At 45.9% G+C, this 25,678-nt stretch overlaps 13 protein-coding genes across 13 annotated transcripts; 6 read left to right on the top strand and 7 right to left on the bottom strand.

The window, feature by feature from the left end:
- Positions 1–76: 76 nt before the first annotated feature.
- Positions 77–2,781, bottom strand: V1512DRAFT_257390 (transcriptional activator of glycolytic enzymes-domain-containing protein). Its single transcript, XM_066915211.1, is given in 4 exon segments — positions 77–1,022; positions 1,035–2,113; positions 2,161–2,264; positions 2,317–2,781. 4 exon segments carry the CDS (start codon positions 2,393–2,395, stop codon positions 305–307), a joined length of 1,980 nt encoding a protein of 659 aa, XP_066774674.1. The 5' UTR covers positions 2,396–2,781; the 3' UTR covers positions 77–304.
- Positions 2,782–3,505: 724 nt separating this feature from the next.
- V1512DRAFT_257387 (Rho GTPase activation protein) lies at positions 3,506–6,053 on the top strand. The gene is made up of 3 exons (XM_066915210.1): positions 3,506–3,829; positions 3,878–3,952; positions 3,997–6,053. The coding sequence occupies exons 1-3, from the start codon at positions 3,542–3,544 to the stop codon at positions 5,953–5,955; spliced, it is 2,322 nt and encodes a 773-aa protein (XP_066774673.1). The 5' UTR covers positions 3,506–3,541; the 3' UTR covers positions 5,956–6,053.
- Positions 5,987–7,434, bottom strand: V1512DRAFT_257386 (uncharacterized protein). The gene has a single exon (XM_066915209.1). It carries the CDS (start codon positions 7,425–7,427, stop codon positions 6,051–6,053), a length of 1,377 nt encoding a protein of 458 aa, XP_066774672.1. The 5' UTR covers positions 7,428–7,434; the 3' UTR covers positions 5,987–6,050.
- A 679-nt stretch (positions 7,435–8,113) lies between these two features.
- Positions 8,114–9,219, top strand: V1512DRAFT_201735 (kinase-like domain-containing protein; the record flags this gene model as incomplete). The annotated part of the gene is made up of 2 exons (XM_066913226.1): positions 8,114–8,772; positions 8,823–9,219. 2 exons carry the CDS (start codon positions 8,114–8,116, stop codon positions 9,217–9,219), a joined length of 1,056 nt encoding a protein of 351 aa, XP_066774671.1.
- V1512DRAFT_273776 (uncharacterized protein) lies at positions 9,196–10,739 on the bottom strand. Its single transcript, XM_066917745.1, has 4 exons — positions 10,545–10,739; positions 9,576–10,498; positions 9,442–9,531; positions 9,196–9,398 (listed from the first exon to the last, which is right to left on the bottom strand). Exons 1-4 carry the CDS (start codon positions 10,717–10,719, stop codon positions 9,300–9,302), a joined length of 1,287 nt encoding a protein of 428 aa, XP_066774670.1. The 5' UTR covers positions 10,720–10,739; the 3' UTR covers positions 9,196–9,299.
- A 90-nt stretch (positions 10,740–10,829) lies between these two features.
- On the top strand, positions 10,830–13,431 carry V1512DRAFT_257382 (mediator complex subunit Med5-domain-containing protein). The gene is made up of 6 exons (XM_066915208.1): positions 10,830–11,008; positions 11,059–11,833; positions 11,879–12,001; positions 12,049–12,637; positions 12,685–13,041; positions 13,083–13,431. Exons 2-6 carry the CDS (start codon positions 11,216–11,218, stop codon positions 13,382–13,384), a joined length of 1,989 nt encoding a protein of 662 aa, XP_066774669.1. The 5' UTR covers positions 10,830–11,008; positions 11,059–11,215; the 3' UTR covers positions 13,385–13,431.
- Positions 13,385–14,653, bottom strand: V1512DRAFT_257377 (uncharacterized protein). The gene has a single exon (XM_066915207.1). The coding sequence runs from the start codon at positions 14,617–14,619 to the stop codon at positions 13,429–13,431; it is 1,191 nt and encodes a 396-aa protein (XP_066774668.1). The 5' UTR covers positions 14,620–14,653; the 3' UTR covers positions 13,385–13,428.
- Positions 14,654–14,739: 86 nt separating this feature from the next.
- Positions 14,740–15,534, top strand: V1512DRAFT_200613 (Orotidine 5'-phosphate decarboxylase domain-containing protein; the record flags this gene model as incomplete). Its single annotated transcript, XM_066913198.1, has 1 exon — positions 14,740–15,534. The coding sequence occupies one exon, from the start codon at positions 14,740–14,742 to the stop codon at positions 15,532–15,534; it is 795 nt and encodes a 264-aa protein (XP_066774667.1).
- A 53-nt stretch (positions 15,535–15,587) lies between these two features.
- V1512DRAFT_257375 (aconitase family-domain-containing protein) lies at positions 15,588–18,249 on the bottom strand. Its single transcript, XM_066915206.1, has 3 exons — positions 17,410–18,249; positions 16,740–17,363; positions 15,588–16,694 (listed from the first exon to the last, which is right to left on the bottom strand). Exons 1-3 carry the CDS (start codon positions 18,220–18,222, stop codon positions 15,702–15,704), a joined length of 2,430 nt encoding a protein of 809 aa, XP_066774666.1. The 5' UTR covers positions 18,223–18,249; the 3' UTR covers positions 15,588–15,701.
- A 549-nt stretch (positions 18,250–18,798) lies between these two features.
- V1512DRAFT_257373 (signal recognition particle, SRP14 subunit) lies at positions 18,799–19,513 on the bottom strand. The gene is made up of 3 exons (XM_066915205.1): positions 19,382–19,513; positions 19,253–19,325; positions 18,799–19,191 (listed from the first exon to the last, which is right to left on the bottom strand). Exons 1-3 carry the CDS (start codon positions 19,412–19,414, stop codon positions 18,905–18,907), a joined length of 393 nt encoding a protein of 130 aa, XP_066774665.1. The 5' UTR covers positions 19,415–19,513; the 3' UTR covers positions 18,799–18,904.
- Positions 19,514–19,613: 100 nt separating this feature from the next.
- Positions 19,614–22,112, top strand: V1512DRAFT_257372 (uncharacterized protein). Its single transcript, XM_066915204.1, has 5 exons — positions 19,614–19,845; positions 19,892–20,761; positions 20,806–20,905; positions 20,953–21,697; positions 21,744–22,112. The coding sequence occupies exons 1-5, from the start codon at positions 19,668–19,670 to the stop codon at positions 22,056–22,058; spliced, it is 2,208 nt and encodes a 735-aa protein (XP_066774664.1). The 5' UTR covers positions 19,614–19,667; the 3' UTR covers positions 22,059–22,112.
- A 427-nt stretch (positions 22,113–22,539) lies between these two features.
- Positions 22,540–24,607, top strand: V1512DRAFT_273769 (uncharacterized protein). Its single transcript, XM_066917744.1, has 5 exons — positions 22,540–22,742; positions 22,792–22,874; positions 22,948–23,083; positions 23,136–24,295; positions 24,346–24,607. The coding sequence occupies exons 1-5, from the start codon at positions 22,616–22,618 to the stop codon at positions 24,370–24,372; spliced, it is 1,533 nt and encodes a 510-aa protein (XP_066774663.1). The 5' UTR covers positions 22,540–22,615; the 3' UTR covers positions 24,373–24,607.
- V1512DRAFT_273768 (histone-fold-containing protein) lies at positions 24,550–25,592 on the bottom strand. Its single transcript, XM_066917743.1, has 2 exons — positions 24,995–25,592; positions 24,550–24,942 (listed from the first exon to the last, which is right to left on the bottom strand). Exons 1-2 carry the CDS (start codon positions 25,268–25,270, stop codon positions 24,697–24,699), a joined length of 522 nt encoding a protein of 173 aa, XP_066774662.1. The 5' UTR covers positions 25,271–25,592; the 3' UTR covers positions 24,550–24,696.
- Positions 25,593–25,678: the final 86 nt, after the last annotated feature.

Here is a 25,678-nt window from a genome sequence, read left to right as displayed (position 1 = left end):
TATCTTTTTGTTTTGAAAGTTTTGGATTAAAAAGACTATAAATCCAAATCCTGTTATTCTTGTTTTTTTGTTTAACTTTTTTTAGTGAAAATACTGTTTTTTTTTGACTGTGAATTTGACGAAGCGTAGTAGTAATGAGTAACGTTTACAAGTCACACGGGTCACAAGTAACAAAAGTTTTTACCCTTACCCGATGAGAGGTTCTATACACATTAAATAAGCAATTAAATGCAAAATACATTTTAGTCACAAGCAAAAAAAAATTAACCCAAACAAATAAAACATAAATTTCGTTTACAATTTATCATGCAATTTTGCGTACCTTCTTGATATGTTCAGCCAATCGTTGCAGCGAAGTGAACTGGTTCGCTTTTCGCATCTCCTCGACCCGGTTCACGGCCTCGTCGATCGATACTCCTTCACGGCTGCATATTTTCATTACGTAGTCAATGACTACTTTACGGAGACAAAAAAATTTGCGTTCCGCGCTATTTTGGCGCCACCGGGTGCCGTATTTCTCCTCGAGTTCGCGCACGACCGGGCCGCCGTTAATACCGCGGTCCCATTCCTGCCACAGGTCGGGCACGGTTGAGATCTCGCGGCTCATGCGATACTGGGGCACGATCAGGCTAAGACCGTCCAGTGACGATGGCGTGGCGGTCATCATGTACGGGTCTGCGGCGTGCTGTGCTTGTAAATGCCGCTGCTGGTGGGATGCGGACGGGGCTTTGTTTTGGCGGGTCGGAGTGCCGAGGTCGTGTTGCATCCGATGTGGCATGCTTTCGGACATGGGCTGGTTATGGTGAGCGGCGGCGGCGGCGGCAGCTGCAGCTGCAGCTGCTTTAAACAGGTTGACGTCGTTGTGTGACGGGTTGCCCATTGTTTGGGTGCCAAACACGGACGACGGGTCGTTGACAACAGTATTATCGGTCATGAACCCGGCCGCGGCCATGTATCCTGACGCAGTGGGTTCGCTTTGGCGCTGAACCATTTGTGGTTGTTGGCGGACTTGTTGCTGTTGCTGTTGTTGCTGTTGTTGCTGCTGTTGTTGCTGCTGTTGTTGCTGAGGCTGAGGTTGCTGAGGCTGAGGTTGTGACTGTGATTGTTGCTGCTGTGGGGGATGCACAAGGTGCTGCTGTAAATGATGTTCCTGCTCTTGCAAATTATGATGTGTTTGTATAATTGACCCTGTGTTAGGGCTGTCTAGTGGTACATTCACGTTTATTGCCGTTCTATATGTAGGTATAATTTCTTGTGCTAGTTCCGGAGCCTGGACACGAGCCCACATGATTACTTTTTCCATCGTATTGGATAGGATGTTCAGGTTTCTGCTTTGCTTATCAAGTGTAGCACGTAGCTCTGCATTCTCCCGCGATATTTGCTGCGATAACTTGTCTGACTGCATGCTGATGATGTACTGCAAACTATCGCGCATGACTTGCATGTTTGTCTGGACCACAGCACTGATTCGCGCACTAGTCGATGCCGCTACAGCCGCGCTGGTACCCATTGCACGCGACGAGTGCTGGGCAGTGGTCATGCCGTTGCCTGCCGGGATTCCGGCTGCGATTGTGTTGCCGAGCAAATCGAGCCCGGCCGTGATGCCGTCTTCTGAAACCGAGTCGAACTCTGAATCAGACATGTCCGGACTGAGGTCTGGCATAGAGTGGCGCTCGTTGTACTCGAGGTCGACCACACGGTGCGGGCCAAAATGTCGCGGATGGCCTGCTTGTGCATTCGAGGGTCTGTGAGTCAAACTTGGCCGGCTTAGGTGATGCATGCTCAATTTGCGGGCGCAGTTTCTATATTTTTCGAGATATGCCTTTAGTAGGACGCCGTGTGGTTGAGGGTTTGAATTGACGCCGGACCGGCGCTGATGGATGTAATGATTGAGCAGGATTGCGACGTAAGACTTTAAAGTTATGTAGATTTCCACAGCCGATTGTTCGGACGACTGGTCGCGATGGTCTTCTTGAGGTCCAGAGTTTGAATCCGTTTGAACTTGTTGATCTTGTTGAAAGCGCGGGAGAATGCATTCAGTTAAAAATAAACAGATTTTGTCTTCGGTGATCGTGCTTCCGTCTGCAAACTTTCTGATGTCTTTACACCAAGCCTATGGGATGAGTAATGAGGAAGATGACGTTATGTTCAGGTACTCACGTTCCACTCGTTAAGCTTGACTATTTGTGCTGCATGAGAGTTGTCTTGAAGGAGTGCCGAATCTTCGTCTTGACCGGTCTGGTTTGAGACGAGGGAAGCGGCCACTACAGAGTTAGAAAAACGTAAGAAAGAAGATCACCTAATTTGAAAACATACTTTCCCGGATCATGCGATCCCTGTTATCGAGTAAATCCTTGGCATTTTTCGAGTGTTGGTCGAGAATGGGTCCGTCCATAGTTTTCTTAGTAACAAAAAACTTATGACTTAATGACCGGGAACCGAGTGAAAGTGTTACTTTGACGTGACGATTGAAGCAGAGTGGTGAGAACTACCGCAGGGGTATAAGACAATTGGCGAATGTCACGTAGACGATGTCATACACTGAGTGAAAGATTGATTGGGAGAGTGGTGGAGCTGTGGAGATTGCGCTGAAGGTGGAGACGGAAGTTTCGAATTGGCGAAGGAGACTGGTTAAGACAAAGCGATAAGCTTAGATAAAAAAATAAGCGAAAGTATCGAAACACTGTATCTGATTCAATTGAATTTGCTACTCTTTTTTTTTGTTTTTTTTTTTCTGTTTTGAGTGAGAAACAATTAAAAAGAAGTGTGTCGGAAGTGACGACGATCAATTTTGGTGAGAAACGAGAAACGATCAATAACCCGGCAAAGGCTGAGCAATGTCGACTTTTGTTACACTGAATTGTTTGTTTTGTATTATATTTTTATATTATATACTTATTATATTATATATTATATATTATACATTGTATATTATATTATATACATATTATGTTTATGTTATATTACATTCATTATACGATTATATATCGGAACAGTCCGGGTAATTAGAACAACTGTATAATATTAGATAGTTATGCAGTACAATTTAAGAGATCTACACAGGGCCAAAGTTTAACTTTAAAACAATCAAATTCAAGCAAAGAAGAATGGAACAAACAAACTTCCCTCTAGAACGTTAAAATTGCTAATCAAATTGGACCGTGTGTAGGTTACGGATTAACTATAATCCGTACGGCGGGCGGCGACGACGACGGCGGCGGCGGCGTCGCACCAAAGATCTTCGCTTAATCTCCTCCCGGCAAACTCGCACTCGCTTTTAACGTTCAATCATCACAATTGAAAAGTATTCGCCGCTTTCATATAAAAATTCACTTCAAATTAAAAAAATCATTTATATCCCGGAGCTTTCTTCCGGTTCACCTTTCAAACCTTTCTAAAAAACGAATAAATTAATTCTGTTCACATTAATCGTAAACCTTAAATCTTTAAACTTTTCTGCCCCTTTTTCCAAGCCTTCCGTCATTATTCCCTGCCACTTCCGCATTTCTCTCCCTCTTTTTCTCTCTCTTAAACACTCATCATGACGACTCTAAAGGTCGCAACTCAAAATTCGTCGGATTCGGTTGCTGATCGTCCAGGAATGCAACCTAAAAGAGTCTCAGTCACGGCAATTTATTTGTCAATGACTTCTGGGTCTGACTCTGAATGTGAGGTTGACGATGCTCTAGCTAGAGCACAAAAACAATTGACCGATCTAAAAGCAAAGATCTCGGTCCAATCAAAACGAAACTTCTTATTAGAACGTGATGTTCGGTATCTGGATTCAAGAATCGGCCTACTTATTCAAAACAAAATAGCTTCTGAGGAGGTTTGTTTGACTTTTGCTCTTGTTTAGAACATCGTTAATAAAAAACAGCAAGCCGAAGTCACAAACAGATTAGAACAACTAGAAGTCAAAGATGGAATCTTCCCCAACCATAGGAAACTAGACGTATGCTTGTCATTCACTCTATTGCCCAATACTAATCAAGTCAGACTTACGGACATTTGTTTTTCCTGCTACAAACTGAACCTCGATATCTTGCAGCATTATGCAGAATCCTTTCGATGTCTGAAATTGACGCGTTCCTACAAACTGTGCTCTTCACAATCTATGGAAATCAATACGAACAACGCGAAGAACATCTACTCTTAACCATGTTCCAATCTGTACTTTCATCTCAATTTGAGGCAGCAAAAGAGTTCTCGTCTTTATTGCGTGCAAACACTCCTGTTTCTCGTCTTTTAACTACCTACACCAGACGAGGTCCTGGCCAGGCATATTTAAAGCTTGTACTGTCAGATCAAATCAACTGTCTCGTCCAGCACACTGATCTAGATCTTGAAATTGACCCTTCAAAAGTGTACGAGCAAGTTTATGCAAAAGCATTGAGTGAAGCAAATGGCGTCCAAGCAAACTTATCACTCGCAAGGTCGGTCTCTGCCGAAGCCGCGGCCGAGAACGAGTTGGTACTACAAATCATACGGCCCCGAGTATCCAAATTACTCGAGCTTGCAAACAATTTATTTGACGCCATTGTCAGCTCAATTGATGCTGTTCCGTACGGAATCAGATGGTTGTGCAAGCAAATCAGAAGTTTGACTAGACGCAAATACCCTGGCATCGACGAAGCCACCGTCGGTACCTTGATTGGTGCATTCTTTTTCTTGCGGTATGTCAACCCGGCAATCGTCACTCCGCATTCATACATGCTGGTTGACAGCCTACCCGCAGACTGTCCGCGCCGGACGTTGACTCTACTCGCAAAGATGCTGCAAAGTCTGGCAAACAAACCCCTCTACGCCAAAGAACCATACATGGTCTCGTTGGCAGAATTTGTTGACCATAACAAAACCAGGATAAACACTTTTTTGAGCGAGCTGTGTGACGTGCCTGACTTTTATGAGTATCTCGAACTAGATCATTACGTGGCCTTGTCGAAAAAACGCGTCTCACTTCCAATCACAATCAATGAACTCTACACAATGCATGGCCTGGTAGAAAAGTACAAAGACGTCTTGATATTTGTCCCGAACGGACCGCTTGCAATCATTCTGAAAGAACTTGGCCCACCACACGAGGTCCTACCACGGTCAGAAAACTACTTGATTGAACTGCCGATGTATAGCAGATTTGAGACCCAGATTGAACATCCCAATTCATTGTTGGACATCACGAAGACAGATTTTATGTACATGGAGACTAAAGCGCTTTTGATCCAACTATTCCGATCATTAGACATGTCCGGTTTCACAAGGCCCATCGATCCTTATAAAATTGCAGAGCACGCATCTGCTTCATCAGATCCAAACGTGGTCAAGAAAGGGGTTCGTGCGATCGCGTTGCTGAAAGAAATCGAAGCCCAGCGACCGGCGGCTTGTAAATGCAACCCACTGACGGAAGAAATTGACGAAGAGCTGGCCCAGCTTTGGTCAATCAAAGATAAAATTGTTGAGGAGCAAAAATCGCTCGAATCAGTGTACCAGTCAATCAAAGATCACAACGAGTACCTGCGGGGCCAGCTCGACGCTTACAAGTCCTATCTCTCCAATGTGCGGAGTCAGTCTGCGCCGAAACGGTCAAACGTGAACGAGCGGGTCGGGTTAGTAGCGGTCGAAGACAGGCGGGTACCTCAGCGGACCCAGTTCATTGGTCCGTATCGGTATTCACAGCAGTCGCTACAAAAGGAAGGCGTTGTTGTGGTTTGCAACGTTCCCGAGAACCGGTTGCCTAACTTGTATTTTTACGTGTCTTCGCCTTCTCCCGGCACGTTTATCGTGTCGTTGCATTACAAGGGCAGGAGTCGGGGTTTGTTGGAGTTGAACTTGAAGCTTGACGATTTACTAGAGATGATGAGAAACGAAGTCGAGGTTTTGGATTTGGAGTACGTTGTCGTGAACGTGCCGCGGATGCTTGAGTTTTTGCAACGGCAGTTCACGAGACGGAAATGGTAATTTTAAATACGCGTTTTCAATAATTTGTATATTAGCATTTGGTGTTGCTTTGGTTGGGATATTGTATTGTATTTTAAATTCTATACCATCATGATCTACTCTGTTCGTTTCTCGACGATGAGCTGGCCTACAGGCTGTTTGGCGACGCCAGACTCGGCGCTGTATATACTGTTTCCTCTTAAAAATGTTTCCTCGACCACGCCTTTGAGCGACAAACCTCGGTAAGGCGAAATTTTGTTTTTGAAATGCAAATCTTGTTCTGAAATAACAAACTCCTTCTCGGCATCAAACACCACGAAATCCGCGTCCCGGCCAAGCGCAATCTCGCCTTTGCGACCAAGCAGCCCGACCTGTCTCGCGGTGTTCTTCGTCGTCCACTCAGACACCTTCTCGAGCCCGATCCCGCGCTTCGAAGCCTCGGTCCACAAAACCGACAGCCCGAGCCCGAGTCCCGACACGCCGCCCCAGGATTTAAAAAAGTCGCCAGTGTCAAGATCTTTAAGTGCCGGTGTGCAAGGTGAGTGGTCCGACACGACGGTCTGCAATACGCCGGCTTCGAGTGCTGCCCAGAGCGCGTCTTGGTTCTGGTGTGTCCGAATCGGCGGACAACATTTGTAGTGTGTGCCTTTGTGCGGAATTGTCTCTGACGTGAAGGTAAGGTAGTGGAAACAGGTTTCGGCCGTCAGATTAATGCCAAGCTCATTTTGGGCCCGCGCGATGATTGGCAGTGTTTCTGCAGATGAAACATGGACGATGTGGAGTTTGAGCGTATCTTTGCCGTCGCATTGCTGTGCGAGCGAGACAATCGTGTTTATAGCCGTGGTCTCGTACGTGTCTGGTCTTGAGTCCAAGAACGACGAGTACGCGGTAGGCAGGGCAGAGACGTCGACTTTGGCCTCTCCTTCTGGCGGCAACATTTCTGCATGAAACATGTACACTGCCGGCTTGTCTTTCAGAATGTCCATCGCTGTCGCAATATGTTCTGACTCGACCGCAGGAAACTCGTCGACTCCGCTCTCAATCATAAAACACTTGAACCCACGCACTCCAGCATCGACCAGTGGAACAAGATCGTTTGTGTTGTCAGGCACAACACCACCCCAAAACCCAACATCAACGAAAGTTTGCTCCTGTGCGGCCGCGAGCTTGGTGTTGAGGTTTGCGACGGTCGTCGTCGGAGGGATGGCGTTTAACGGCATATCAATCACAGTCGTGACACCACCTGAAGCTGCGGCTTGTGTTCCAGTCGCAAACCCTTCCCATTCCGTCCGACCGGGCTCGTTCAAATGAACATGACTGTCGACTAAGCCGGGAAGAAGCGTCTTGTCAGTAAAGTCATGATAGATCAAGTCGTCAGACGGGGCCACGATTTCAGCCTTAATATCTGTGATGACACCGTCGTTCACGTAAACAGACGCAGGTACAAATGCGCCGTTAATCAACACACGGGAGGATACAAAGACAGAAGCCATTGACGTGCGATACGACGACTATTCTGACATGGAGGTGAACAGATTTTTATAACAAAGAGGATTCAGGGGTAGCTATGCGGCTCAGGCGATGATGTCGCCGCACAAGGCCGAAGTGTCGCTATGAGCATGTGCGTAAACGTCAGCACTCGCAGTGTGCCGATGTGTCTACGAATAGTGAAATTTAATAATGATGTGCTATTTCCAGACTTAACAATAAGAGCACCGGTACCTACTCAGTTGATGCATAACAACGCAGTACACGACGGCATGCAATTCGAGGGTCACACAACGTCGAGATGTGCCGCCCGTGATCGGCCAGACCTAAACCGAAATTTCCGTCTTTACTGTTGTTTTGCAGTCTGTGTTTGTTTGTGCGTGTTGTTTTGTTGGTCGAACCGCGCGGATCTTGCCGCTTGTTTTGTTTAGATAATCAAATCATTGCGTGTCAGTAATCAAAAGTCTGTTCAAACCCCCTTTCATACTGAATGGCTGAGTTATCACCTGTGATGGACACTTCTGCCCCTGCGTCTGCTGATGCTACCGCTACTGCTGGCGCTACTACTTCTTCTACTGATGCAGTTGCTGGCAGTGCTGCCACTATGCCCGAGTACTACTCGGCCCAACAGCAACAGCAATCGCAGGCAGCAAATCAACAGGCTTATACCCACCTCCAACCTGCTCAATCGATGCCAATAGTCTCGTCAGTCTTACAACAGCAGCAATTGCCTCACTCGCCGTCGCCTGTGTCGAATCAGTCACTTCTACCACAGCGATCGAGCGTCACGCGCGGAAAATATTCAATCACAGACTTTGAAATCAAGCGCACGCTTGGGACAGGCTCGTTTGGCCGTGTCCATCTCGTGCGATCAAAATACAATCGTTTGTATTACGCAATGAAGGTTCTTAAAAAGGCCCAGGTCGTCAGAATGAAACAGGTCGAGCACACGAACGATGAGCGCCGGATGCTCAAACTCGTCGATCACCCGTTCCTGATCCGCATCTGGGGCACGTTCCAGGACTCTCATAATCTGTTCATGGTTATGGACTATGTCGAGGGCGGAGAGCTGTTTTCGCTTTTACGACGGTCTCAGCGATTCCCCAACCCGGTCGCAAAGTTCTACGCGGCCCAGGTCACACTCGCGCTGGAATATTTGCACTCACATGATATCATATACAGAGATTTGAAGCCCGAAAACATTTTGCTGGACAGAAAAGGTCACATTCGAATCACAGATTTTGGGTTTGCGAAAGAAGTCCCGGACGTTACTTATACAATGTGCGGTACACCAGATTATATAGCACCCGAAGTCATTGCCCGGAAAGCCTACAATAAATCTGTAGATTGGTATGTTATTTGTTTTAACTTGCAGTGGGTCTTTTGTCTAATTGTAACAGGTGGTCATTGGGCATTCTCATTTTTGAAATGCTGACTGGATACACCCCGTTTTACGATCAAACCCCAATGCGAACTTACGAAAAAGTTCTGCAGTGCGATGTCCGGTATCCGAACTACATCCTTCCCGAAGCCCGTGATTTGCTTTCAAATCTCATTACTCGTGACCTCACACGGCGTCTAGGTAACCTCGCGAACGGTCCGTCAGACGTCAAGAACCATCCCTGGTTTGCCGAAGTCGATTGGGAGCGGGTGCTGTCCAAAAGAATCGACACGCCGTACGAGCCGCCAATCAGACACGCCGGAGACGCAAGTCTGTTTGAACATTATCCTGAAGAGGAGCTGGATTATGGTATCACTACGCAGGACGAGTATGGCTATTTGTTTATAGATTTTTAAAGAGATTTCAATTTTTAAGGGAAATTTGGTTGAAAAATTTGTAAACGTCGGTCGAATTTAAATAAGCATTTGTTGTTGTGTCACTGTTTATACCGACCGTTCTCAAAGTCTAGCTCGTCAAAGTACTGTGTTGTTATGGGCTTACCACCAAAAAGCCGACCGTCGAGACCGTTGACCGCCTATTTTGTCAGATCACTTAAATCTAGTGCTCAAACTACTTACTCGTAATGCCGACAACTCGCTTGTAAACTTGACGTATATATTCACCTTGTCGTCTGTTTCATGTATATAGACCCGCTCAACCTGCCCATACTCAAACCGTTAGCTCATTGCATTCCGACGCAAAGGAAACTCACTTTTGAACCACATTCTTCTCCAATTTCGCCCGCCAGACCTTCGTCAACCTGTCCCGGTTCCAAAAGACCTAGCAGGACAACGACTTTCGACATTTTTCCATACTTGCCATCATCGTCTCGCCTTTCGTTCTTATCCACAATCTTGCCATGTCCTTTCATTGATTTATCCGCACTAAAATGCAAAGCCTTGGTGATTCCGTCCGACGTCGCTCCGAGACCTGTGCCTGGCGTCCAGCCGTACTTCGACAGTAGTCGCTGTGCAAACGTTTCCCGCTTTGTTTTCTGCCGAGCAGCCGTGCGTGGTGGACTGTCGTCTCGTGTTCGCGGCGATAGTATGTCGGATGCGTTTTCAAACTGCATCTCTGGCTGAGTGTACAGCATTGGTGCTTTAGCCACCGTGGTTGTAGTTGTTTCATCGCGATAGAATTGTGCTGGTACACCCAGGCCACGCTGTGGTTTGTCATCGTAGTCTGCTTCCTCTTGTTTCTCTTCCTCATCTTGTCTATTGTCTTCCTCGTGTTTTGGTTCAGACTCACTAACCTCGTCATTCTCATCACTCGGCTCTGGTGATACATAACCCTTCTTCTGCCTCCGCTGCAGATCAACCAAAAACGTCCGCCAATCGTCATCTTCCATGTACTTTTCTTCGCTCTGCTTGTACTGTTCATAACTATTTGGTCTCATGGGATCATACACGTCTTCCCAGTCCACAGCCTGAACGGCTTCTTCCTTCTTCTTACGCCGTTTCCCACGGTTTTGCCGCTTCGCTTTCGCGTACTCTGTTTCATGAACTTCTTCTGTCGTGAAATTGTCCAACGTCACCTTTGTCACCGGACGCGCAACTATGGCCGGTGGCTTGCTTATCACAGTCACTGCTTTTTTAGCCTGAGGTTGCAGATGTCTGACTGGTTGAAACTGTAGAGCTGTTGAAAGTGTTAGCATATAAACGTCTAGTGTGTAAGCACTCGCCTGCAGAAAGCATTTGTTGCTTCTCGTCTTGTTCATCCTTGACCTCTGTCTTGACGTCGTAAGTGACTGGTGCTTTAGCAACTACGGTGGCAGCATCACTGGTAATGCCGTCATACAATGATCGTTTCATTATCACAGCCTGTTTCGCATTATCTAATCTACTCGGATCAGCCATGTCGTTGTCAGGCCCATCAGAGATTGCTTTACTAAAAATTCAGGAGTCGTCGTGAGGCTCAACTTTTCTAACCTCCCTCGAGTTCTGAAACTTATTTTGATCTCCACACACCAACATCTGGCGGAATGTGGAATAAAAGGTGATTTGTATGATAAATTTTAGGTGGAAAACAATGGACGAGCTTACGGAAATGACCGGCATTGAATCTGCGAATGGGACAAACGAGAGTGAGATGTCTGTCACTCAGTTAATGCAGACTTGTTTAAGGCGAAGAATTCCTGCTAAGCAAGTGAGAGAACAGATTAAAATAGATGACGAGAATAAGCTAATAATATCCAGTTTGCTGTGCTGTCACAAGAACTGATATCTGAACTGAATTACACAGAGCAATTGCTGTATCGTATGTGATTCTGTAATTTCACATCGTTAGCTGATTAACGTTCCATTAGACGATATCTTGAAGGCGCCATTCACAGTCACATCAGATCCACTACATATGAGCTATATTGTTTGCGCGGTTTTATCTGATCCACCGGTGCTGTCACTCGCCAGACTGCTCAGCGCGTTGCATTCCACCGAAATCACATTCAAAATCGACATTCTTCTGGCCCTCACGCCGGCAATCTCATTGTCATGGCAGCCACAATCGTCGAAGTCAGTCAACGAGCTCATGATGGCAATATGCCAGTACTTGGACGAAATCATCACATCGTCCGCAAATATCTTCTTGGACGCAGACGACATGTCGGCGGCCGTTAACGAGACGTTCTGGGACGTCGTGGCTGGGTTCATTCTAGCGGTTGCAGAGAATCCGAGCGTGGACAAGTTGTTTCGGTTCGCGTTGGCGTCGGATGAGCAGCAGACGTTCCAGAACTCGTTAGTGCAGTTTATCGCGCACTTGCGCATTGCAAACGAAACGTTAGGCGACAACCTTGCGACCGCGACGCAGAAGTTCATGTCTGACACGAATAGTCAGACAGTGCTTCCAGTTGAAATTAAAAACGAGCCACAGAAAGCGTCGTCTGGAAAAATGACCTGGATGGAATCTATGGTGACTCGGCATCTCAAGTTTGGGTACAGTGAGTTTTCAGAGAAGATACAAGACGTGTTCAATGTAAGTTTATAAGACCCTGTTGACCGATACGAATTGATGGAATAGGAGCAAACTTCGGAAGCTGCTATTGCAAATTTGGTGTCTGCTTCGTTTGAGTGCCTGACGAAGTGCGCTCTAGCTCAAGATCAAGCACGAGTTTTTCTCTGGAAGACTTTCATAATGAACAGAGTACGTCAACGTGCCAAAACTAAATATTGAGTGCATACTAATTTTAGCTCCCGCTGATTTTTCAGCAATATCTTATAAGTGTACCTAGTTCTACATTCGAATACGCATTGCGCCGGCCGCTATTGAGTATAGACGATGACGCGCTGGCGATAATAAATTCACGACCGGCAAATGAAATTGATCTCATATTTGCCGTTCCGTCCGTACCATACGATGTCAGGCTCGAATTTTTGAAGTCGCTAGTACAGGTCGGATTGATTGACTATGCGGCCGCGGACCGCGTTTTGGGCGGGATCATTGCGGATTCGGGTGACGTGGCCGAGCCCATTGCCGTGAATGCGTCGGATTTGATGACAACGCTGACGTCGTCGTACGACACGGAAAGTGCGGTTAAGCAGTTTGTTGCAGATATAGAAAACCTTGGCTGTTTAGGACAGAGCGTGGCTGTTGATGTGATCGCTGAATTATTATCGGTTTGGCCTGGTCAGAAGGAGACTTACAAACTGAAAATCCTCACGCAAGAAATTGCGATGAATACGACAGTCATGAATATTATACTGGTATACAAGGATCCTTACGAATTATTACGGCCTTTAATTGTATGTCTCGACACATGGAGTTACGAGGACGAGTCTAGTGAGTATTTCAATTTTTCTCGTGAAGTGTATTTTAACATGCATCAGACTTTCAAGAAAATTATGCGGAGTTCGGCATGACACTACTGTTTGTGTGTTCGTTTTATTTTCATTTTGATCTCGACTTGAAGAAAATGGGCACGTTTGGAGAAAACTCGTTCTGTTTTAAGTATTTGACGGCGTCTGGCACTGCGCACCCAATCGAGGCGCTCGGTCAAGAAAGTCTGGACATTCTTGGCGGGTGGATCATTTCGCTGTTTGACACTAACGGTATATCCGATGACATGATGCGGTCGTGCTCGCCTATGGACTATGCGCTGTTGGTGCCGACCATTCTGCAACAGTCTGTTGCGGCATGTAACCGTAACTCAATGGATATCGAGACCTTGAAGGGTGGAATTGAATGTAAGCATGCTCTTTCATAAAGCGAAATCACTGACGATCAGATTTCCTACACCCGTTTCTGTTATTTTCCGCTGTCGGCGCGCTGCATTGGCTTGCCCACGATCTATGGACGCTTCACGACTTGGACATTACGCTGCAGATTCTACAGGCGTTAGTCAACCCGCAATTTCTGTCCGACGAGTCGCGGCCGATACACAAGATTGTGCTGCAGGTGAGCAGTCTGCCGGTGTACAACATCATCCACAACATTTTGCGGAGCATCTTGCATGTGTCTGATTCAATCAACTTGAACGGCATCATGGACACGTTGACGCCGTATTTACAATTTAGAAAGGGGCTGTAATTACATGCAAAGTCTTTTATGTATTAATTTACACATAACATAACCTATACTGCTTCCAAGAACCGGGCCTTCCAGTATTCCGCCGGAACTAGGTGTGCAAACTCGCGAGCATCGTAAATACTTCCGATCAAACTTGTTTTGACTGAGTTGATTTCATCGACATCGGATTCGACAGCTTCAATCTTGCCGGCCTTGACTGTAAATTTGACGTGTGACTGTCTGTCAGGCGTCCAGAACGTATGCATGAATTTCGGCGTAGCAGCGAAGGTCCAGTGGTCGCTCGCCAGTTCGTTGCTGCGGGCGGTAATGTCTTCCGCGCCGTCTTCTGGTAAATCGTCGTCATTGATGACGTGCAGCGTGACTGCGCCGTCGGCAGCATAAACATCAATGAACCTGTGTATGACTGCGTCCATAAATTGCTGAGACGTGATGTTGACATTCACGACCGGTGACTTCACGCTCTCGACCCCAGGACCGTCAATTTCTTCTAATCCGTCTTGATATGAACTATGTAGCGTCTCGGATAAGCTTGACAGGTCGCTGCTGAGCAGCATGGTGCCGTGGTGATATGATTTTCCTCGCTGCAGTTTGTACGCCGACCCACTGACCTTATTACCTTTCTGGTCCACAATATCGTGTCTCTCGTTGATGCTCAACATTGTCTCCAGCTCCGCTGTCTGCAACACCGGGTTCAAAGCCCGACACACTTCGACCGCATGCTCGTCCCGGTCAAACGAACTGGCAGGCATCATGACCGAGTAGTTGATGTTGCCTTCATCATGGTACACGGTTCCACCACCAGACTTCCGGCGTACCAGGTCGACGTTTTTTTCCCGCAAAGTCGCAACGTTTAACTCACGCCACGGATTCTGGTTCCGGCCGATGATGACCGAGGGAGAGTTCGTGTAGAGCACAATGTACTTCTTTTTGATTTGAACTTCTCTGTTCTGCACAGAAGTGTAATTTGGGAATTTGCTGAATAAGTAATCTTCGTACGCAAGATTGAACACCGGCGACCTTGACCGTGAAATGTAAATTTCTAAATCAAATTTCTCTACTGAATTGTCATGGTCGTGAGAGTGCGAGTGCGTGTGAGAATGGGAGTGCGTATGCGCATGATTTGCGTAATTTCTAACTGATTCCAAACTTCCAAGTTTTCGCCACCTCACGCATTCCATTCCGGTCCTCAGAATTTCACCATATCTGCCAATTGCGAGCATTTTTGCACTTCCCATAACACTCAAATGCCCCACTCGCACTAAATTCGAGATGGTGCGGCTCAAAGGAGTAGAGGAAAAAATTGTTGTGCCTAGAAATTGTCAACTCCTCCATTGTTCTAGAGCAAAGTCGACAAAATGGCCTCGACGACAGCAAAATCTTACGAGCAGCGAATTGTGACACACCCGTCACCGCTAGCCAAGCGGCTGCTTAAAACCATGGCAGAGAAGAAGACGAATCTGTGCGTGTCGCTTGATGTGCAGACAAAGGAGCAGCTGCTCGGTTTGGCAGAGACCCTTGGGCCATATGTCTGTTGCTTCAAGACCCACGTCGACATTTACTCGGACTTCACTTACGAGTCTGTGGTTGAGCCGCTTGTTGCTTTGTCACAGAAGTTCAACTTTCTGATCTTCGAAGACCGCAAGTTCGCTGATATTGGGTCGACTGTGAAGTCGCAGTACACGTCTGGCATCTACCAGATTGTCAAGTGGGCACATATCACCAATGCGCACGCACTCCCAGGGCCTGGTATTATTGACGGGTTATACGCTGGAACGAAGGACATTGCCGATGAGCGCGGTCTTCTTCTTCTAGCTGAGATGTCGTCCGAGGGCTCACTCGCGACTGGGGACTATACGGTCCAGACCGTCGAGCTCGCACGCCGCAACAAGGAGTTTACGTTTGGTTTCATTGCTCAGAACAGACTCGGCAACGACGACGAGGACTTCATCATCATGACACCCGGTGTCGGGCTCGACGACAAGGGCGACGGGCTTGGACAGCAGTACCGCACGGTCGACGACGCGGTCTCGGGTGGGTCGGATATCATCATTGTTGGTAGAGGCATTTTTGGCAAAGGACGCGACCCGATTACTGAAGCGAAGCGGTACAGAGATGCGGGCTGGAACGCGTACTTGTCTCGTGTAAAATAAGAGGTTGTAGAGAGGTTATTGGTAATTCATTTTTTGTAATAGTATCTAAATACTAGCGGGGTAAAAGTTTCAGTGTTCTCATATGTGTGTACGATAGGAAAGTACGTAATCTGTAAATAATGTATAATATAATAGGGTGAACTATTTTATTTTGTTTTCGTGTGTTTTTAAGCGTTTATGGCATCTTGTTGCCGCCGTAGGTTTCCTATGTGATTGATTGCGCTTCCGGCAATGAAAAAATCCACTTGGTCCTGGCTCATAGTGTGCTTGGCCTTGATGATCTTCTCGCTTCCGTCCTTGCTCGTGATCTTCAACGTCACAGTCCCCGACCCTGCGCCTTGGTTTTTCAACATGTCCAACAAGTCCACGGTCTCGATCACGTCACCAGACTTGATCAGATCGTAGTCGCTCTCTTCTGCAAACGTCAGCGGGAGAATGCCTTGCTTTTTCAAATTAGTCTCGTGAATCCGGGCAAAACTTTTGCACAGAATCATCCGGCCGCCGAGGAACCGCGGGCTGAGCGCGGCGTGCTCACGCGCACTACCTTCGCCGTAATTGTGCTCTGCGACAACTAGCCACGGCCGGCCCTCAGCCTTCCACTTAATCATCAACTCCGGAATGCCGTATGCGGTCCCGTCAAAATCGTAAGCCTTGTTGACCTCGCCGGTCTCTTCGTTCATGGCGCCAATCAGCGTATTGTTCGAAATGTTCTCCAAATGACCCTTGTATTTCAACCATGCACCTGCAGCAGATATATGATCTGTCGTGCACTTGCCCTTGACTTTCATCAGCACGTTGAGCTTCAATTCATGTCCCTCGAATGGCTCGAATGGGTCAAGAAGCGCCAACCGATCAGAATCAGGCGATACCGCAACCTCGGTCGATGGAATAGGTTTTGGGTCAATCTCAGGTAAGTAGTCGAGCAATCCCTGCTGGAATCCAGTTGGCGGAAGTTCGTCACCCTTGGGCGGTGAAAGCATAAACTCGCTACCGCTTGCGTCGACAAGCTTGTCCTTGAGCGGGTTGAACGCCATGTCGCCAGAATAAATCATTGCAGTGACAATCTCGGGACTAGTCAAAAAATTCATCGTATTGGGGTTGCCATCATTTCTGGCTCTGAAATTACGGTTGAAACTGGTTAGGATGGCATTGGCTTCGCCCTGGTTCATGTCAGTATCAACCTTCCAATACTCTAAGATACGGACCTGCACAGTCGCGTCATCACGATCCCACTGTCCAATACATGGACCACAAGCGTTCGCAAGGACCTTTGCACCGGCTCCAACGAAGATATCTGTAAATCCGTCGTTCTCAATCGTAGCTCGAATCTGCTCACTACCGGGAGTGATGAAAAACGGAACCTTGGGCTTGAGACCCTTCGCTTCAGCCTGCTGAACAATAGAAGCAACACGAGACATGTCCTGGTACGAACTGTTGGTGCAGCTACCAATCAGTCCTGCCGACAACTTCTCCGGCCAGCTGTTCTTCTGCACGGACTCACCAAAGAGACTCAGCGGTGTCGAAAGATCAGGCGTGAACGGGCCGTTAATGTGAGGCTCGAGACTCGACAGATCAATTTCGATGATCTGGTCGTACACGGCGCCGTCGTCCGCGCGCAGGTAGCCGTGCATGTTGTTGACCGCGGTCGCAGTGTCGGCAATAGGAGTCCGGCGGGTGGCCTCGAGGTAGCGTCGCATTGAGTCTGTGTATGGGAACGTTGACGTTGTGGCTCCAACTTCAGCGCCCATATTGCAGATTGTAGCCATGCCAGTGCAAGATAAAGTTTGTACACCTTCTCCAAAGTACTCAATAATAAAACCTGTACCGCCCTAGTTTGTTAGTACGCGTAAACCATGAACCCCAATTCTGACTTACTCTGACGGTGAGGACACCAGCAAGGTGAGTGATGACGTCCTTAGGCGCAGACCATCCACTCAATTGACCAGTGAGTTTGACACCGAGCACCTTGGGAGCCTTTAATTCCCACGGCGTTCCTGTCAGAGCGTCAACAGCGTCAGCACCACCGACACCGATGGCAATGACACCAAGACCGCCAGCGTTGGGAGTGTGGCTGTCAGTGCCGAGCATCATTAATCCCGGAGCGGCGAAGTTCTCCAATACAATTTGATGTATAATTCCTGATCCCGGACCCCAGAACTGAATACCATATTTTGACGCACAACTTTGTAAGAAATCAAACACTTCCTTGTTGGTCGCGATAGACGCCTTCAAATCCTGTTCTGCACCATCGTGACCGACAATCAAGTGGTCACAGTGTATAGAAGCTGGAACAGCCGTGTTGTTCATTCCACAAGTCATGAACTGTAACAGAGCCATCTGCGCACTGGCATCCTGCATCGCGACACGGTCAGGGTTGAGCTTAAGATATGTTTCACCTCTGATGTGGCCGTTCTTGCCAGCGAAAGATTCCTCTGGGTCGACGACATGAGAGTACATAATCTTCTCTGCTAATGTCAATGGCGTTCCAAGGATATTTCTAACTTTGTCTAATCGTGCAAGTAAGTCAGTGTATGGAGTTGTTCTAGTCTTGAATTCATCAGGAACCGAGAAGTCAACAGGATCAGACGACAAAGACGCGAGACCACGAACAGAGTGCACATGACAGTGTTTATTTAACAAAGGCAGTAGTTTGCCATTTGAGCGTATACTTCTAGTATAGGCCTGCATTGTTTGTTTGTGCCTGGAGAAGTGTGTTCACTCAAAAAATATATTTTTCTTTCTCGGAACTTGTCTGACCCGAGTAAGTTTATTTGTATCTGGGTAAGACTCCGCAAACAAAGATTTCAGGGGTAATTTTGTTCTGGATGACACCAATTGCAAGTACTTCTTTTGAATAGCACCACCAGAATGAGCGTGGGAGGTTTGTATGATGTGCTATGTGTTTATATATATATATGTATATGTATATGTAAATATAAGTGTTTTTGGACATATCGTTTTGTACTAGAAATCCATTTGATATAGAAATGCGCATTCTGTTCAACTATACCCTTTATCCTTACTCAGTGTGACTTTTAGTCTCTCTATATATTTTACTTAAAGTAATTATTGTTACGTAAATGATAATCCAAGTTTCTAAAAAAACTCTATCTGTTTTCGTACAAGCAAAGGCGATTGTTATTGCGTCGTCTGGGGAAAAGCGATTAGACAACTTCGCAACATCAGCATTTACATTAACACAATGACATATAGTAATCACGACTACGATAGTATTACGGCACTATACAAAGCATTATGATTAGCTCAATTGCTCATAAATCGCTTTATTCATATTGTGTAGTCAATATGCATTAACCTCTCGTCATAATGTACATGTACCAGGCAAGTCCAAACAGCTCACTCTTCGACTCTATTTCGCTTTCCCTGCTTTCTTCTTCTTTCCCTTTGCCTTCTTCTTATCTTTCTTTTTCAGTCCCGTAATGCCTGCCTTGACCACATCTGAATATTTCCTCCAAAACACATCCAAATGCTCTGCTTCAACCACAGTTGAAATCTTTACTTTCTTGCTCTTGTTTGTCGCTCCATCCGTCGCCCGGAACATCAATGCATATTTCTGGCCGGTTACGTCCGATTGGATTTCAGATAGGTCAGTCGCGCTTGGGTTGTGTGTGTTCTCGACAGGATCGAACTCGGTCACTATTCAGCACAGTCAGCACTTCTGTCCACAAACAGTGCATTCTACAGTATGTGAACTCACATCTTTTCTGTTGTAAAAACACAGTGCCTGATTCTTGCTGTTTCTTGAACAGATTTCCTAATTGTGAGAGAAACTATAAAATGTCAGTGATTTGCACCTTTAAAGCACGAAAACTAGAATTTCATTTACCTCTGCATTAGGTAACCGACTTTTAGCTTCCATTTGTTTATGTGGTTGTGGTATCGCACCAAATTGCTTCAAATTGACCACGTTGACTAGTATCAATTGCAGAACTCGAATGCATTTCTTGCAAAGACTATGTCATGCTTTGTAGCCTTTATGCCATACAATTTATATTAAGTTATATATATGCAGGGAGATTTAAGGTTTGAATGTTCCACAAATTTTCTATTCCTCGGTCCCAACTCCGAATTTCGATTTTCAGAAAATTGCGGTTTCTAACTTAAATTACAAAATGGCACATCGAAGTAAACGGCAGCATGTTATACCATCGCAGCGCAATCTTTCTGTTACAAAACCTCTGGGTAGGAGAGCTATTGAGCAGCAAAAGCAGAAAGCGAGCGGCAAGACCAAGCCAAAAGCTTACAAGGAAGAAGTGCTGCCTGATTCCGACGTCGAAGATGCATATGATGGTGTGTATAGGTGTGTTTTGTTGCGACAGGTGCTAATTGGCGTTAGATATTCCTGACAAGACTGGACAATTTAGTTTAGATTTCTTGGATGATATTTTTATGGATGATATATTTCCATCAGAAGGCAAATCAAAGAAAAAGAAGAAACCGCCGAAACGTAAAGCAGAATCTAGTGATGAAGACGATTCAGAAGTTGAGATTGTTGGCGATGAAGTATTTGAACGGGATTCAGATCTGGGTGAAGACGAGGTCGCAGACAATAACGATGACGACGATGAGGACGAGTTTAAGGGGTTTGAAGACGAGAATGAGAATGACAATAATGCCAGGGCGGAATTAAAACCAATTTTAAAAAAGCCGAATCCATACGTGCCACCAGTAGACGCGACAGCATCTACCGGGAAATACATTCCTCCGTCTCTACGGAAGAAGCAACTAGAGAGCTCAAACAAGCAGTCTGAGGAATTAGTCAAGTTGAAGCGTCAATGTCATGGTTTGATTAACAGGTTATCAGAAGCGAACGTTGCGTCTATTGTCAGTGATTTTCAACAAGTTTTTCTCAATAATTCACGACAAAATGTAACGGCCTCAATTACTGCCATTATTCTTGAGATGACTGCCCAGAAAGCTTTGATCTTGGACGGATTTGTGGTTGTGTATGGTGCGCTGATTGCAGCGTTGTATAAGACCATTGGTACAGACTTTGGAGCATACTTTATTCAAACCTTGGTTGAAAATTTTGACATCTATTACAAAGACTCTGCGGAAGGCAAAGAGTGCATTAATTTAATGGTTCTTCTCAGTGAGCTTTACACGTTCCAGGTTGTTGGATGTTCTTTGATTTATGATTTTATTCGGTTGATGCTGAAAGAAGTTAATGAACTCAACACAGAGCTGCTGCTCAAGTTAATTCAAAGTGTGTAATCCAGTTTTACGATTTGACGAGTACTAATCGAAAAGATTCTGGATCTCAACTTCGACATGACGACCCTGCCGCTTTAAAGGATATTATCTCCATGCTCAATCAAGCTGTGGCTAAGATCCCGTCAATCGATCTCAAGTAAGTCATGCCACTGTCGAACACCATGTTGATCCTAACACTATCAGTCTGAGGACAAAGTTTCTTGTTGAAACTGTCAATTCGTGGAAGAACAATCGGTTGAAGCAGAACTCAACAGTCACGTCTGAGTCAATTACAAGAATGCGAAAGTTTTTGGGAAACATTGAGCGAACGGCCGAGCCACTGCGAGTGACGCTGGACGATATTCACAATGTCGAGAGCAAAGGAAAATGGTGGCTAGTTGGAGCTGCATGGTCTGGAGATCGTGGACGACGGCAAGTACCTGATCTTGACGTTGCGGCTGTCAAGGATATTCTTGACACTGCGGAGCCGGACTGGCTTGCGCTTGCTCATCAGCAACGAATGAACACTGATATCAGACGAGCAATTTTTGTTGCAATCATGGGCAGTGAAGACTACGCGGATGCAAACGACAGGTTGATGAAGCTGCAGTTGAAACGTGTGCAAGAACGTGAGATTCCACGAGTGCTTCTGCATTGTTGTGCCAGCGAAAAGAACTTCAATCCGTTCTATGCATACGTCGCTTCGCTTTTGTGCAAGCAGCACTCAATCAAAAAAACTTTTCAGTTTAGTTTGTGGGACTTGTTTAAGCAGTTGGATGGTAGTCTTGACGAAGATGCAGAGAGTGAAGACGATAGTGAGGATGAAGACATTCGGTTCATGAACCGTGGGGGTGACGATGACAAGACCAGGGCACGCCGGGCCAAGAACTACGCGAACTTGTACGCTATTCTTGTTAGTGAAGGGCGAATGTCACTTGACATCTTGAAGGTTTGTAGAGTTTAAGATGTGGCGCGTGGTACTAACGCGGTTGTAGAACATTAACTTTTTGACATGCACGGACGAGCTTGACGAGTTTTTACAGATCTTCTTTACGGCTTTGTTCAAGCACACAAGAGTACGCAGTTCGCGACAGAAAGATCGACTTGCAGGAGAAAAAGCATTGATTCAGCTGGTGATCAAGATCAAAGACAACGCGTTACTGTCCAAAGGTCTTGAGTTCTTTCTAAAACGACGACTTAGGACGACGAAAGTGAGCAAAAGTCATGGAGAAAAGAAAAATGAGATTGTCAAATGGGGGATCGATATCATATGCGATTCTATTGAGAGATTGAGTGCATCTGATATCTAGACTTGACATGTATTATAGTTTTCGCATAAGGAATAGATGGCATTTGTCACATTATTAGTCATTTTGTAATATTCAGCATACAGTCACGAGATGGATCATCATGAATAATCAAAAAAACATAAAAAGAACTAGAGATGTAAACATCACGCGGAAAAGTCTTGACCGACTTGAAGCCGACGTGTCGGATAGTTGTACAATGTAGATTACAAACAGATGAGTCAGAATACGTAACCAGTTTAGAAAAGCAATAGAACGAGCAAAAGCAAGAGATAGTCCTTGCACATCATTAGTATCATTAGTACTACAAAGGAGCTGGAGAAGAGCATAGAGTGGAGTACAAGTTGGAGCAAACAGCTCGGTTAAAGACGGGTAATGACACAAAATGAACGGTTCGTTGTGAACACACGGTTCATCCGGAAGTCTGTCAAACCCTACGCCCTGATCATCTCTAAACTCATTCGCTGCAGGTTCCGATACCTCATCTTTTATTTATTGACGGGATTTCTCCACTCAAAATCTGATTCTAATAATAATATTAAAATATCAATAAAGAAAAAATGCTGAAGTCATTTGCGTCTACATCAAAATCATCTTCATGGCGAATGGTCCAGTCTGGTGCAAGATTCCAGGCTGCTGTTCCTACACATTTCTCCATGCAGTTTCGCCGGGGAATGGCTACTGAGGGTAAGTCAATTGCAAATAGTATAGTTCTGTTTTGACTAAACCATCACAGGCGATGAACTTGATCTTGTCGTCATTGGTGCTGGTCCTGGTGGATATGTTGCTGCCATCAAAGCTGCTCAGCTTGGACTGAAGGTATTCTTACACTTTATACGGGGCTTTATACAGTCGGACATACTCAATTCATTTTCTAACATTCATCAATTAGACTGCTTGTATCGATAAGCGGGGTCCTCCTGGGGGAACTTGCCTCAATGTTGGCTGCATTCCTTCAAAGTCACTTTTGAACAACTCGCATCTTTACCACACCATCATGCATGATACTAAGAAGCGTGGAATTGAGGGTACGTTTATGCAATTCACATATTTCACAGAACCTTCACTAATCTGGTGTAGTTGGCGAAGTCAACTTCAATGTTGCCCAGTTCCTGAAGGCAAAGGACGATGCCGTCACAGGTCTTACTCGTGGTGTCGAGACTTTGTTCAAGCAGAACAAGGTCGACTACTGGAAGGGCGCCGCCAAGATTCTCGGACTTAACGAGGTTGAAGTTACTGGAAACGATGGCGAGCGCAGTGGAATCCTGAAAACCAAGAACATCATCATTGCTACTGGTTCTGAGGCTACTCCGTTCCCTGGCTTGACCATCGATGAGAAGAAGATTGTTACTTCTACTGGTGCTATTGCTCTGGAGAAGATTCCTAAGAAGATGGTTGTCATTGGTGGTGGTATCATCGGTCTTGAGCTCGGATCTGTCTGGTCTCGTCTCGGAACGGAAGTCACTGTGGTTGAGTTTATGCCGTCCATCGGTGCGGGCATGGACAGTGAGATTGCTAAGCTTACTCAGCGATCTCTTGCTAAACAGGGCCTGAAGTTCAAGACCAGCACCAAGGTTCTTAGTGCTGACGTTGAAGGCGAAACTGTCAAGGTCAAGGTTGACGCTGCCAAGGGAGGTAAGGAGGAGACTCTCGAGGCAGATGTCGTTCTCGTTGCCATTGGCCGCCGTCCTTACACCGAGGGACTAGGATTGGAGAACATTGACTTGGATGTCGACGAGCGGGGACGTCTTGTTATTGACCAGGAATACAGAACAAAGTACCCCCACATTCGAGTCATTGGTGATGTCACCTTCGGACCTATGCTTGCCCACAAGGCCGAGGAGGAGGGAATTGCCGCAGTTGAGTACATCAAGTCTGGCCACGGCCACGTCAACTACGGTGTCATTCCTTCCGTGATGTACTCTTACCCTGAGGTCGCTTGGGTTGGCATGTCTGAGGAGCAGGTCAAGGCTTCTGGTGTTGCTTACAGTGTCGGCAAGTTCCCATTCGCTGCCAACTCACGAGCCAAGACTAACTTGGAGACCGAGGGGTGGGTCAAGATGATTGCTGACAAGGAGACCGACCGCTTGCTGGGAATCCACATCATTGGACCTAACGCCGGTGAAATGATTGCTGAAGGTGCTCTTGCTCTTGAGTACGGTGCCAGCTCAGAAGACATTGCTCGAACTTGCCATGCTCACCCTACTTTGTCTGAGGCTTTCAAGGAGGCTGCTATGGCTGTAAGTGTTTTTTTTTCTGATGTGATATGAACTGTACTAACTTATTCTAGACCTCGTCCAAGTCTATCCACTTTTAAGCATTTTACCCAAAATTTCTACGTTCATGTTTGAATGTACAAAACTTAGAAGCTGAAATAGGCATATTTTAGTGATATCTGTTTGAATAGTGTTAGTTAATGGCCGAATAGAACTTTTGTGTATTTTGTTTTGTACTCATGTTCACTTTGGTCTTTGTTCCTTGAACGATGAGCTGGTTCTCTTGTCATAAATTTCATTATGTTTTATATAATTAACATTACAAATATGTGCATAGAGTACATGGCCCGAAGTGATCCCATTCCTGTTTAGATAACGTAACCTTCCAAACTCCAGTATAACCACAACAGCAGTGACAAATGCACTCACGACTTTCGCGGCGCTGCCACTGCTTCTTCTCGAGGCACAATATCAATCAGAAAGTCAAACATTTCAGATTTCTGCAGCGCGTTCGCGATATCCGACCGCTGAAGTGTCCGCCGCTTGTTTTCCTCGGCGTGAATCCATGCCCGCATCGTCAGCTCGGTAATAAAGATATCACAACCTTTAGCAAACAGAATTGGCGCTTCCGCCGAAATCATCTTGACGTCTTCGTCGGCCTTCATGACTTTCTGTTTTGATGTTAACTTATATCAGCACGGTTACACCACTAGTTCAATATACCTTTATACGGGCCAAAGGCAGCTGATGGATCTTAAACTCGTGCTCATCTCGCTCAATGTTGTTGATGGTCTCCTGCCAGTACGACATCATTATATTTCGGTACTGACCGGTCAGTCCTTGCGCGACGTTAGCGAACGCCCCCCCGACAAATGTCGGTGCCGGCGCACCCCCAGACGCCGCGACCGCAGCAGAGGCACCGTAATGGCCACCAGAGCCTAGGATCTGGTCGTACTGAACTTGTGGCTGTTGTACGTTATTTTGTGATGGCGAATACATTAGAGTCTTGTGTGTTTGTGTTCGTGTGTGTATCAGTGATTCTGTTGCTGACTGACTTCGGACCTGAACTCTGTTCGAGTCTTCGGCCTGCACAATTCAGAAAACTTTAATTGCTAAGATTTTATATCACGACAGTCATATTATTATTGGCAATTACTTCAAATAAGATTGAAATAAAATAGAAATTTTGGAATTTAATTTTGAGTTGATCATTTGTAGTTTGAAAGCGCGGCAGAGCACGAGAAGATTATACTAAATCATGCTATACTTGCCCGTAGGCCGGCAGTGAATTGAACAAACAGCAAGTATAGGTAAAAAACTGGTAAAATGAACGTATACAGTTTATATTTAAAATGTTTTTTGTACGCCTCTATCCCCTATTCTTGTAGAATGTGACGATAAAATAAC

Source organism: Lipomyces arxii, assembly GCF_038497795.1.
Source record: "Lipomyces arxii strain Phaff 12-163 unplaced genomic scaffold V1512scaffold_1, whole genome shotgun sequence".
NCBI lineage: Eukaryota > Fungi > Ascomycota > Lipomycetes > Lipomycetales > Lipomycetaceae > Lipomyces > Lipomyces arxii.
Note: the sequence above shows the minus strand (reverse complement) of the source record. Positions and strands in the feature narration are given on the sequence as shown.